The sequence below is a fragment of the Myotis davidii genome, unplaced genomic scaffold (genome assembly GCF_000327345.1).
Source record: "Myotis davidii unplaced genomic scaffold, ASM32734v1 scaffold184, whole genome shotgun sequence".
In the NCBI taxonomy this organism is placed as follows: Eukaryota; Metazoa; Chordata; class Mammalia; order Chiroptera; family Vespertilionidae; genus Myotis; species Myotis davidii.
The window spans coordinates 6333117-6346850 of record NW_006297021.1 but is presented as its reverse complement, the minus strand read 5'-3'; the positions used below and the strand labels follow the sequence as shown (position 1 = coordinate 6346850).

The 13734-nt window shown below is 38.3% G+C and overlaps 1 protein-coding gene across 2 annotated transcripts in view; it reads right to left on the bottom strand.

Moving 5' to 3' along the window:
- The window catches only part of SNX25 (sorting nexin 25), an 89549-nt gene extending 85131 nt beyond the window's left edge, over nucleotides 1-4418 (bottom strand). For both annotated transcript variants that reach the window (XM_006772676.2, XM_015569772.1), the window contains exon 1: nucleotides 4333-4418. In XM_006772676.2, the coding sequence (XP_006772739.1) occupies nucleotides 4333-4354 (22 nt within the window). In that variant the 5' untranslated portion in view covers nucleotides 4355-4418. The remainder of the gene's footprint in view (nucleotides 1-4332) is intronic.
- Nucleotides 4419-13734: the final 9316 nt, after the last annotated feature.

Genomic DNA, 13734 nt, shown 5'->3' with positions numbered 1-13734 from the left:
AGAAAGAAAATGATGTAAAGAGAGAATTTAATCTTCTACATTTTACAAAGAAACTAGACTTTTTACATAAAACTGCTATAAATGGCCTTAAATCATCCAATGAGCAAAACATTTGCATTGTAAGCAAATATAAAATGAAGCAGCATAACTTAAGGATGAGCATTTAGTGAAATGAAGTAATCTGTGTGGTCCAACTATATTTGTTCTTAATATTTTGGAGCATATAGGCGATATCTGTATTTTCCTAGAACTATTTGGCAAAAATAAAAATATTTTCTCCTTTAAAAAAAAAAGTTGTGTTCACAGACACATACTAAGGTTTTTAGATATATCCTCGAAGTGATTCCATTGGCCTCAGTCATGCTGAGAAGATACTTAATAAAACAGCCTTACAGCTGAGAGGAATTACTTGCTAAGAACAAGGACGAAGGGGCAGGCACTGAAAAGAAGAAAATGATCTACCTCAATCTCTCACTGTTCATTAAATAAATATTTGTAGAGGCTTCCAGCATGCAAGGTGAATCAATAACCGCTGAGCACGAAAGAAAAGGCGAAACAAAAGCAAAAGCAACAAATGACTCTCCTAGGCCCTTCGACAATTTTCTGCTCACTTCCAGATAGCCATTTGAACAAAGAGCTGTTATGCTTCCTAGATTCGGCAACAAGTACACACATCTCATCCCTAATTGGCCTATTCCAGTGGTCGGCAAACTGTGGCTCGCGAGCCACACGCGGCTCTTTGGCCCTTTGAGTGTGGCTGTTCCACAAAATACCGACTTCTGCGCCTGGGCCACGAAGTCTCAATCGCACTGTACGTGCGCCTGCACGCGTTAATCTCAATTACTGGCAACAAACAAGTAGACCATGGTTTCTACACAGTAATTGAGTTCCACCCCCTCCTCAAACAGAGTTCTGAGAAGTAAAATAACTTGCTCAAAGTCAACTAGTGGCACAGCCAAGTCTTCTGCCCATCACACATTCTTTCTACTCAGCACACGAAGGTAGAACAAGCCACATGAGTAAAGATGTGAAAAATATCAAATAGCTCCCTCATCCAACGGATATCCAGATTGTTCAAAACCTATTTGTATGATAAAGATATGTAAGAGGCTGTACTTTTAAATTTCTCTAGAAGGCAAAAATAGGACCAGTGGGTAGAAATCACAAAGAGGTTATTTATTAATGTTTACCATACAGAGGAACTGAATAAAAACAATAAGCTATTCAAGAGGCTGTCATGTTAGATGGTGAACATTCCATCATAAGAAACTTTTAAACAAGCTAGATACCCAACGACTAAGAATGACATAGAAAAAATTACTCCCTGAGCTGACGGGTGGGGTTACATGATCTCTGAAGTCCCTTGTCTGCACATCCCAATGCCAAGTAACAAGAGCATGGGGGCCACCTTGCCAACAAAACATTTTTAGTTCATTTGTGTGCAAGTCTTCCTGTCTAGCTCTTTTATTAAAGTTTTCGTGCTATAGAATTTTTAACTAACAGCATATAAGGCTGCAATCCAAAAGGTTTGTAAAATAAAAGCGGTTTTTCTTTTGTTAAAATTTAATTTCAAATTATAGCAGGAAATTAAGAGCAATTATAGGAGACTTAATATCTTTTTTTAATATGTATATTTTATTGGATTCAGAAAGGGAGGAGAGAGAGAGAGATAGAAACATCAATGATGAGAGAGAATCATTGACTGGCTGTCTCTTGCAAGCTCCCTACTGGGGATCCAGCCCATAACCCGGCCATGTGCCCTTGACCGGAATCAAACCTGGGACCCTTTAGTCACAGGCTGACGCTCTATCCACTGAGCCACACCGGCTAGGGCTTACTTCTTTCTTTTCAGTAATTCAATCTATAAAAACTTACGTTTTTAAAAGATAAATCCTAAGTTATATTGTCCACTTTAGTAGTAACAACAAAAAAATCCGCATACAAACATGCAGACACACATATATGCCTTGTAATTTACTCAACTCTTAAAATGAATCTGCTTTTAAATTATACTTTCTAAAAGGAAATATATATAAAAGCCAAAGCGACTGAACGACTGAATGACCGAACCACTGGTCGCTATGATATGCACTGACTACCAGGGGGCAGACGCTCAGTGCAGGAGCTGCCCCCTGGTGGTCAGTGTGCTCCCACAGCCAACCTTCCGCAGTCCCTCCCCCTGGCAAGCCCACCCTGATCGGCCCCGGGCCCTAATCAGGGCAGGAGACAGTCCCGATGGGCCCTGATCGCCAGCCAGACCAAGGGACCCCACCTGTGCACGAATTCATGCACTGTGCCTCTAGTAGATATATAAAGATAAAATGGTACAATGTTAGTTTAATCTAACTTCAGGGGGAAATTTTAAAATAAATGTTCTTAAGCATTTCATATAAACTGAACTTAAATTACTACTGCCTTAATAAATATCTCTGATATAATTTACAAGCATATCAAAAGACCCTCAATTTTATCAAGGCAGGTCCACTAAAAATAGCTAATAATATTGAGAATTTCAATTAAATATACTGGTCCCAGAGTTTAGAAATGTAAATTAAAATATTCTAGACATGCAAATTACGATCACTACAGATTTTCTAAAAGTTTATAAAGCCATTTAGCAGCTTAGCCTTCTGGACACATTTTAAGGTTCTAATTCCTTCTTAATTTAAATGCCCAAAATTTTTAGTAGGCAATTTTGTTTTTAATTTGCCCATGTTGGTTTTCAATTAAATTTCTATATAATAAAAAGCTAATATGCAAATTGACTGAACTGCAGAACGACCGGTCGCTATGACGTGCACTGACCACCAGGGGGCAGATGCTCAATGAAGGAGCTGCCCCCTGGTGGTCAGTGTGCTCCCACAGGGGGAGCACCTCTCAGCCTGAAGCTGGGCTCATGACCAGTGATCACTGCAGCAGTGGCGGGAGCCTCTCCCGCCTCCGCAGCAGTGCTAAGCAGTCAGTCAGACATTCCCCGAAGGCTCCCTCTCAGTCAGACTGTGAGAGGGCGCAGACCGGGCTGAGGGATCCCCACCCAACCCTGAGTGCAGGAATTTCGTGCACCGGGACTCTAGTTTTAAATAATTACTTTGTTGCCTTGGCCAGAAGGCTCAGTCCTGTATACCAGGAAGGCTGCCGGTTTAATTCCTGATCAGAGAACATAGCTAGGTTTTGGATGTAATCCCTGGTCAGGGTGCATATAAGATGCAACTGATAGATATTTCTCTCTCACATTGATGTTTCTCTCTCTTTTTGGTGTGATGTTTGTATCTCTCTCTCTTTCCCTTCCTCTGTCTCTCTAAAATCAATAAAAAACATATCTTCAACTGAGGATTTAAAAAAATGTATTATTTTGTTTATTGTGTAGAAAAGCTTTGGAATATTGTTTGTTAATATATTGGCAAGGACCATGTGATTAATATACTTTGTTACTAAAGTATACAGTTTGAATTAATCTTGGTAAAACAGCAATTTGAAGCCTAATTTTACGTTTGCTTTTTTAATTTGGGGGCTGAGTTGTCACTGATACAGCAACCTAAGTGAGATAAGGGCACTCTCTTGGCCATACTGTCTTTTTTTTTTTTTTTTCCTGTGTTTCCTTTTTTTCCTCCAATTTTATTTTGCATTGGTTTCAGGTATGAAGCTGAGTAGTTAGATAGTCATGCACTTTACACAGTGTTCCCCTTGGTATTTCCAGTACCCTAACTGGCACCATACATAGTGAATGCAATATTCCGTTTTATGTATAGATCACATTTTGTTTATTCCTTCATTATTCATCAGTGGACACATGGGTTGCTTCCACCTTTTGGCTATTGGGAATAATGCTGCTATAAACATGGTCTTTCTAAAATTATTTCACATTTAGAAGTTTCTCTGCACTTAGGCATGACATGTTCATTTAGGATGGAATATTAATGAGCCTTAAAAGGAAAGATATACTGATACATGCTACGACACTGATGAATCCTGAGGACCTTATGCTAAGTAAATAAGCTAAATACAAAAGGACAAATACTATATGATTCCATTTATGTGAGGAACTTAAAAGTCAAATTCATAAACAGAAAGCAGATTGCTAGGGGCTGGGAAAGGGGGAGTAGGAATTGCTTAATAGGTATAGAGTTTCGGTTTTGCAAGATGAAAAGAGTTCTAGAGACTTTACACAATGAAGATGTAATTAGTCATCAAATAAAAATTCATGAGGAAAAATATCCGAATGCTATACTCAGACAAGACGGATAGATAAGTTTGCTAGAGCTTATTTTCCTTGTAGAATAAACATAATGAATTGCTCTCTATGGTAATTATGTACTCTCATTAGATCCTTACCTTCTTTCAGAGCTTTATCCATGTTATGAGAAATTACTACTCTTCTAGACTGAACTGACTCATGTGAATTTCCATACACAGGACTCTGAAATGTAAGAAGAAAAGACACAGATTACTGAATGAATAAATCATATAGAAAAATAAAACCAAAGGTATGAACATCTAAACAAGCAATAAGATTCACTTATCAGATTATAAAGTTCTTTCGGGAAAGCAACTAAATGTTTTTGTTAGTTAAAAATTGTTTGAAATAAAGAATTTAGGAAGGATTTTTTTCTCTTTCAGAAATCAAAACAGTATGATGCAAATATAGAAATAAACAAATCAACAGAATGGCAGAAAGTACAAAAACATGCAAAATGTTTGGAAACACATACACCAAACTATGTGGTTTTCTCTAGGCGCCACAGGATTTTAACTTCTTACTCCATAAAGTCTATATAACAGCAAGTTTTAAAAATGTTTCTTAAAATTTTTTAATTGTAAAAAGATACTGCTTGGCAAAATAAAGGGGTGGGGCATGGGGGAGAGAATTACAGAATTAAAATCCCACTATCAGGCTAGTAAGAATACATTAAAGAGGACGCCAAAACTGGTTAAGCTCGGTGGATAGAGCATGGGCCTGCGGACTGAAGGGTCCCAGGTTCGATTCCGGTCAGGGGCATGTGCCTTGGTTGCGGGCACATCCCCAGTGGGGGCTGTGCAGGAGGCAGCTGGTTGATGTTTCTCTCTCATCGATGTTTCTAACTCTCTATCCCTCTCCCTTCCTCTCTGTGAAAAATCAATAAAATATATTTTTTAAAAAAAGAGGAAAAAAATTGATCACATACCAAAATGATCAAAAACATGTATAATGTAATTGGGCCTACTTATTGGTTTTGGAGGGTAAAAACTAAGTAATATTAACAAAAATGTGGGGGTTCTTTTTTTGCGGGGGGGGGGGGGGCTCCATAAATATTAGCCCTGGCACATCACTAAGGAGATCTAAATGGCTAATATACTATCACCCTCATCCAACCAACAAGCCTGGGGCCGTCACTGTTCTCAGGCTGGGCATCCAAACACAGCCCCAAGCATCTGGGCCACCAACCAGGAGGAGACCATTTATAGCTCCCGGCTGTTTCTCACTATCCGCTGGGTCAAGTGCCAACAGTGCCATCTGTCTTTATTACCACTGTTATTAAAAACAAACAAAAAGCCATAGTTTTAAGATTCCTTAGTTGAAATACTTTTAAAAGCCTTTAGTGTACAATTACACTCATGAAAGAAAAGAATTCCTTTATGCTACAAACTAACATAATATTCAACGCTTTCCCAAGAAACCTTTTTTTAAAACCATAAATAATCATAATCCTATAGACAAACACCATTTAATGCATAAAAGAAATACACTCTCAATTACTTAATACTATTTTCTAGTCCCTGAGTAACTTGCTATAAAATTAAGTGGTCAGTACATTTTATTGTAATTTTAAAAAATTTTATTTTGTGGGGGGAAAAATTGAGAAACTGAGAATTTTTAAATTCTAGTGCTTTTAGACTTAATATTTTTAGAGCCCTACACTGACATAACTTTAATCACAACTTCTCAAGCCTTTGGCAAGTAGTCTGGTATAGTTTCCCAATGATAGGTGTGTTCGTTTTAGTGTACGGCACTAATTAGAGCAGTGATGGTGAACCTTTTGAGCTCGGCGTGTCAGCATTTTGAAAAACCCTAACTTAACTCTGGTGCCGTGTCACATCTAGACATTTTTTGATATTTGCAACCATAGTAAAACAAAGATTTATATTTTTGATATTTATTTTATATATTTAAATACCATTTAACAAAGAAAAATCAACCAAAAAGATGAGTTCGCGTGTCACCTCTGACACGCGTGTCATAGGTTCGCCATCACTGATTAGATGATAAAACCAAAGTCACATAACACGTATTTGAGAAGTTCCACAATTTGGGTTCTTAAAATGGAAACTGTCTGTAAGGGCTGGGAGAGAAGCAGATACTCTGAGCTTGTGTCTATCTTCACAGCTTCCTTCAAAACTTAATTTTTTTATTCTTACTTTTTACCTTTTTGTTTGTTTGTTTTGGTCTCCCTAGTCAGGGCTCTACAACTTCTTGCCATATGACTGCTTCATACTTAGATAAAACATATAAACGTGTTGTCACTGCTCTCCGCATCTGAGTAAGAATTACTCTCTATCCATCCCCAGGGGTCCCAGACCTTATTAGAAAGAACAAGATTCTTCATCTCCATCCAGCCCACAGCCTGATGGAGTCTGTACGGAGAACAGGAAGACAACAGAAAGCATCATGGGCTTTCTGCAGAACTATGCATGCAAATTCCTTCTTTAAGGATTTAGTGTTTATGGAGGCAGAATGTCCTCATGTCTAAATTCCTACACAAGTGTTAGTCGCTACATACAGTACTTCACTTCTTTCAGATCACTACATGCCATTTACTAATCCTTATCCCAAGGAGGGGAAAGGAAAAAAGGAAGGAGAGAAAAGAAAGGAAGGAAAGAAAAAAAGGGAGTAAGGACCAGAGAGAGGAAGGAAGGTAAAGGGAGAGAGGGCGAGGGGAGGGAGAAAATGCAAAATGTGAATCAATTCCTACGGGCCAGAGGACAGTGAGCAAAAACTGCCTTCATTTTCCTTCTATTTATAGATTTGAAAAAAGAAACTCCGCTCGCAGCGACTTCCTCAAGAGACCTATTCTTTAAGGCAAATGGGAACTTTCTCCTCTCTACACAAACACAGCCTCATTCCTCAGGCACAGCCTACCTCTCTGCCTGACCCTCACTTTCCTAAAATGCTGGTTTTAGGAAAGACGAAAGAAAAGTGTGTGTGCCTTTCTCACTGCCACAACGAATAGGGATAGAAAGCTTCAATATCCTAATTCTAAATTAGGGCTTCCAAAGTCATCGCCCAGCTCTTGTTTTCAGTTTTATGTATCCAGACCACACTATTCATTCATAGGAGGTTTTGGTAAATCAGTACCCCTTGTCATGTAAAAAATATGCCTTATTCTTAATGTAATTAAAATAAATGAAATCTGTCTTAATGTTAAGATTTAAATCTAGCTTAAAACCTAGCTTGTCAAGATCATTTTTAATCACTCAGGGAGTTCTCTGAAGAAAGAAAATGAGAGGTCTCTACATGTAAATGCTCATTTCAGAAATGCTGAATAAAACCCTAGAGCTTGTCTCTAATATACATATGGAACTAGATCCCCAGCATCAACAAGTCCATGCCATTTCCAAAGCCCTTTCCTGAGAATATATCAGCTTTCTGTTTACTCCTGAACATCAGCTTTTAGTCTACAGCCATAATACACTCGTGTCTGTGCAAAGCTAAGGCAACTGGCCTATATTACAGCTACAGAGCATCTCCTGAGGAAACCACACCCACAGAGAATCCAGACCCAGAGACCTGGGCACTCTGACACCATTAGCAACAACCAGGAACAATCTGGAATCTGGCCAGGACATATTCCACATTGTCCACTGTTTATAAATATGACATTGCTTACTGTGCTGCTTCCTGTGGGAGCACAGATGGGCTAGAACAGCCAGTGCGTGACTTGTAATTCCTGTCATGTCCATTACTGGAATACTCAAATAAAAAAGTGCCTCTCCCCCTCATATATACTTATACACTTAATTTTTAAAATACATTTGTTTTAAAAAGAAAACCTCTTTATAGATGTGAAGGAGTGATAGGTACAATTCCTTGTAAAACTAGTGAAATAGTCACTTATCCTAGGAAAACAAACCCCCAATCACCAACACTAACCACATGGAGCTGTCACATGGCTGAGTCTTTGCAAATATTCTCAGCATCTGACCATCTACTGGGATCTCATGACAAACATTCTCATCCTTAAATTATGCTCTCAAAATCATGGCTCCTTTCAAACCAGTCATATTCCGCCTCGGCCTCATAAAATAATTTACTTAAAACCAAAGCAATGAAGGAATCACACCTATTCTCCTTAGGAAGATACAGAAGGGCTAAGAAACATGAAAAACCATCTCATTTAACTAAGGTGGTGACACAGCAACAAAAGTCATGCCCAACATGGAAGGTGCGTAGCCACATCACAGAACTCTGAGGGCGGCAGGCTGAGTGGCCAGCACACCGCTCCCAAGTCCAACCACACCTTTTCCGAATGGTAGATCCCTGACCCAGCCACTTCCTCTCTAGCGTAAGTGGGCTGACACCTCTGAGGATTAAATAAAATAATTCAGGGGTCCCGAGAAGAAAAAAGGTAACAGGAGCCTGGTAAGGAATATAAATGAGTTAAGGGGTTACTACTGCTGTGCAGCCAAGTGTTCCAATTCTTTTCCAAAGAATGGAAATCAAGAATTTTAAGTGAGCCCTAGCTGGTTTGGCTCAGTGGATAGAGCAGTGATGGCGAACCTATGACACGCATGTCAGAGGTGGCACGCGAACTCATTTTTTTGGTTGATTTTTCTTTCTTAAATGGCATTTAAATATATAAAATAAATATCAAAACTGTAAGTCTTTGTTTTACTATGGTTGCAAATATCAAAAAATTTCTAGATGTGACACGGCACCAGAGTTAAGTTAACGTTTTTCAAAATGCTGACACACAGAGCTCAAAAGGTTCACCATCACTGGGATAGAGTGTCAGACTGCAGACGAAGGAGTCCTGGGTTGATTCTGGTCAAGGGCATGTGCCCGGATTGCAGCTCGATCCCCAGTGTGGGCCATGCAGGAGGCAGCCAATCAATGATTCTCTCTCCTCATTGATGTTTCTATCTCTCTCTCCCTCTCCCTTCCTCTCTGAAATAAATAAAAAATATATATTTTTTAAAAAGAATTTTAGGTGATATTTCAAAGTAATTCATTATCAATCCAAACACTGCTTACACTGTTTGGGCCAAACCATAAGCCATATTCAAATTGTGGGCATCTAGTCTGTAATTGCTCACTCCCAAAAGCACTCGGCCGCATGCCTGGCACATACTGCCATATGTAGCTATTACCCCTAATAAAATCCAAAATGTTACTAGCTTTCAACAAATTGATGCTAATCGGTTGGTTGGGAGGTAGGCTGGTTAGATGGCTGATTGGTTTTCCGAAGGGAAAGGAATGGTGGAAGTAGAAGCAAGACAGGATTGAAAAGTTAAGCAACCAGAGTAGGACACAACAAAATAAAACATCTCTTCCTTGAAATATTTTTGCTTTGAGGCTATACATTACAGAGGGAAAGTGTACATATCCTGAAGCTGTTCTACCGTGCATGTGCCTTTACACTTCCTATTGCTGGTGAAGTATTTAAACAAAACCTGGCTGGATCAGAAGCCACTTCCTGGATTGTGCTTTATAATGTTTAATCATGAACTAAAAGTGATTGCTTTCCTTATCGATAAATGAAAACTGTCAAACACACATACTGAGCAGTTACCACTGCAGGAAATTGTACTGATAGGAAGTAGAGCTACTTGTGTCTTTTTCCCCCTTTCAATCAAGTATAATTTCTATTTTAGATATAAGAAAAGGAAGCTATTCTTTAAAATTAAAACCTACAAATGTTCTCATATTGTTTATTCTAGGTTCCAAACATGCTTTAATTTCTTTTTCAAATGCTATTTCCAATTATATAAAGAACAGAGACCCATTCTATACTACAAATATAAAGAATTAAATGGAGCCCTAACTGGTTTGGCTCAGTGGATAGAGCGTTGGCCTGCTGACTGAGGGGTCCCAGGTTTGATTCCTGTCAAGGGCATGTACCTTGGTTGCGGGCACATTCCTAGTGGGAGGTGTGTAGGAGGCGGCTGATCGATGTTTCTCTCTCATCGATGTTTCTAACTCTCTATCCCCTCCCTTCCTCTCTGTAAAAAATTAATAAAATGTATTTTTAAAAAAAGAATTAAATGGAAATCTCCAATGGCCAATGTTTTAGTCAATTGTACTTTTAATGAAGCCTCTATAAAACCCCAAAAGGAGGGGTTCAGAGAGCTGCCAGAGAGTGGCATGTTTGGAGGGCATGGAACTCCACATACCTTCCCCGTACCTTGCCCTATACATATCTTCCATCTGGCTGTTCTGAGTTATATTTTTTTATACTAAACCAATAATCTAGTGCCGTGGTCGGCAAACTGCAGCGAGCCACATGCGGCTCTTTGGCCCCTTAAGTGTGGCTCTTCCTAAGCCTTAGGAGTACCCTAATTAAGTTAGTAACAATGCACCTACTTATACAGTTTAAGTTTAAAAAATTTGGCTCTCAAAAGAAATTTCAATCATTGTACTGTTGATATTTGGCTCTGTTGACTAATGAGTTTGCCGACCACTGATCTAGTGAGAAAAAATAATGAATCTATAATGCCATCATCCAGAGATAATCACTATTGTTATTCTGGTGTATCTTATCCTACTTGATGACTCCAACACTTATTACGTAACTTTGGGCAACTGACTTTACCTCCATTTCCTCATCTACAAAATAAAGGCAGCAATAGTACCTACCTCTTAGGGTTGTGAGCACTGATTTAGTACATATGATGAGTTAATAGACACAATGCCTGGCAACACATTAGTAATTATAAATTACTAGAGCCCGATGCATGAAATTCGTGCAAGAGTAGGCCTTTTCCCCCCTGCCAGCATCAGCTTCCCTCTGGCACCCAGGACCTGGGCTTCCCTCCAGCCACCAATACCTGGGACCCGGGCTTCCCCTACAGCCCTGGCTTTTGTCCAGAAGGCCATCCATTCTAATTGGCATATTACGCTTTTATTATTATATTATTGATACTTTTTCATTTTCATGCCTTTTTAAAAAAAAATTAGGACCGTAATATGAAGCACAAACTATGCAAAGATGACCTGGAAAAGATCCATTTTCAGTCTCTTCAACTAGCCCTAAACTACGAACCTGGAAAGCCCGACACTGCAGGGTAGGCATTTCCAGATAAGGAAATGAGTAATGGACACAAGAGGCAGGGGCAGGTCTGGGCCTTCTCTACCCTGAGAAATACTTTGGTGAAATCAAGCCAGTGTGGCCTCCAGAAATATAAATCCCTACCATGAGTTTACCTAACGTGAACCTGGGAAGAGGTGAATGTTAAATTAGATTATCAGTAACTTCTGTAGCTTATTACACCATTTATCAAAGAACTGTGCTCAGGCTAAAGGCCAACTCTGACTGCATGCGTCACATGTAAGAATTAAGGTTCTGTTTATATTTCTATAAGATGATTATCAGTCAGGATAGCTCTTGAGACTCGATCCTATGAAAGGGTATAATATCAATTACATCTTTTCTCTCAACAAATATGAAATTCAAACGTGCTTTATGAGGGGATAAATGGTGATGGAAAAAATAAAATAAAAATTTTAAAGATGTGCTTTATGCTGGGGCACAATCCTCCTGTTATTACTATGTCAAAAGCATATGATATCACATTATAGTGGCAAGAGCACTCAATTAAGACCCCCCCAAAATAGGCTGTAGTTGATTCTTTGTCATTTTCTTGCTGAGTTATAATGAACATGTCCACCTCTCTGCAATTCATTTCAATTTAAACAATGTCTACCCTATTTATATTAAAAGGTTAGTATGCAATTCCAGAAGAATAATGCATGTAAAAATACTTTAAATATTATAAAGCAGTTTACAAATATAGGCTGTTCTTCTGGTTCCATAAGTCATAGTCTAAATTTTTTACAATGTTAACTTCCTCCCCAAAGAATGATTATAGTTATATTACATGTGATTAGTACTATGACCTTTCAAATTTTACTGTCTCAAGCAGACTCCTTTAATAATGTTTCTTGGTTACTAACCTGCTTTCTAAAAGAAAAATGAATATTCACGCAAAGGCAAAATCTCTATTAACTGATCAATAGAGGTGGATTTGGGGTAGGTTAATATACTGAAGACTGCTTTTCCATTCTCTTGGAAGAATTAGATTCATGGGGGAAAATGTGTTTTATTTCTAATGTCAAGGACTCAATGTTAAGATCCTTAGGAAACACACTCCACTTGATTACAAGAGAAATTTAAATATACTAGTATTTCAAATCAGACACAGATTTGGAAACTGAAATTATAACATACACTTGAAAGTACATAGGCAGACAGCAGTTTGCCTAAATTGGCAAGTACAGAACAGACACTAGGGTTGGAAGAGAAGAATGAAGAAAAGCAAACTGGCTTAGGAAAGGCAATTGAAAACTGGCATTAGCTTTTTGTATTTCTGAAAGGTTTGTGTAATAAAAGTTCTCTAACCATTTATCACTTTCATTGTAATTTTGAGTTCATAAGGGAAAGCATAAGTTCCCATAATATGAATCATATTTCCATCAATTCATACAATCATCTAACATTGCCTGGGGACTCTGTGTGTCTGCCACTTAGCTGAGTACTAGAGAGACAATGGCGAATAAAATACACTCTCTATGCTTAAAAGGCTTAATCTATTCTTGATGGAAGCTCATATTTGAGTAATTGATGAGCCATAACACTGTGGGAAGCTGTACTTAGGAATTCTAATATCCATCCTATTCTGATATCTTTACATTTTGCTCTCCCCATGTCATGAAAGAAAAGTTACTCAAGTATACAGTCAATCCATGAGAATATTTCAGAAGAGTTTTGAAGTTCAAACATATTGAAGTATATTACAAAAATATTCTCATGAGTTCTCCCTGAAACCACTGAATATAAATGATGAAGGAACCAGTGTGGCTGCCCCTGCTTCAAAGCCTTTATGTAACTCAACAACTAGATGAGTCACATAGAAAGGCTTTTTCACAGAGATCTTTAGTAATGAGAACAATTACTATTTTTAATACTCCATTACTGTCCTGGAATACCAGAATACCATTCCTAATTAATTCGTTGACTAGCTTTTAAATAAAAACTAGTGATAAAATATTTACTACCTGGTCAGAAAAATATTACACTGGTAATTTGAATCAGTGGTATCTCTATTTCCGTAATTCCCTTGAAGCAAAGAGCTGAGCTCCAGACAAAGTGGCTCAGATAGCACACATGCACAAGATACTGAGATGTACGAGATGAATTATTGCCATTAAAATACTAGTTGCATAAAATTGAAAGAACATTTCCATTGAATCAAATCAAAGAGGCTGACTTTTACATCCCTTCTAACTGGTGAGTTATCTTCCCCAGACTAGATCTAGATTAGATAAAGTGTTTCTTCAATTTCTACCTAACATAAATGTGTTGAAATTCAAAGAATAAAGCCTCCTCCTAAGAAACATGACATTAAAGATAGGCCGTGTGCAGTAGACATCTACCTCTAAGTAGAGAGAGCAGAGAAATGCCTGCTTGAGCACGTAGGTATATAAACATAGTGAATCCTGAAAGTGGCCCTTGCTGACATCAGGAAGCCCCTAGTCATGGCTTG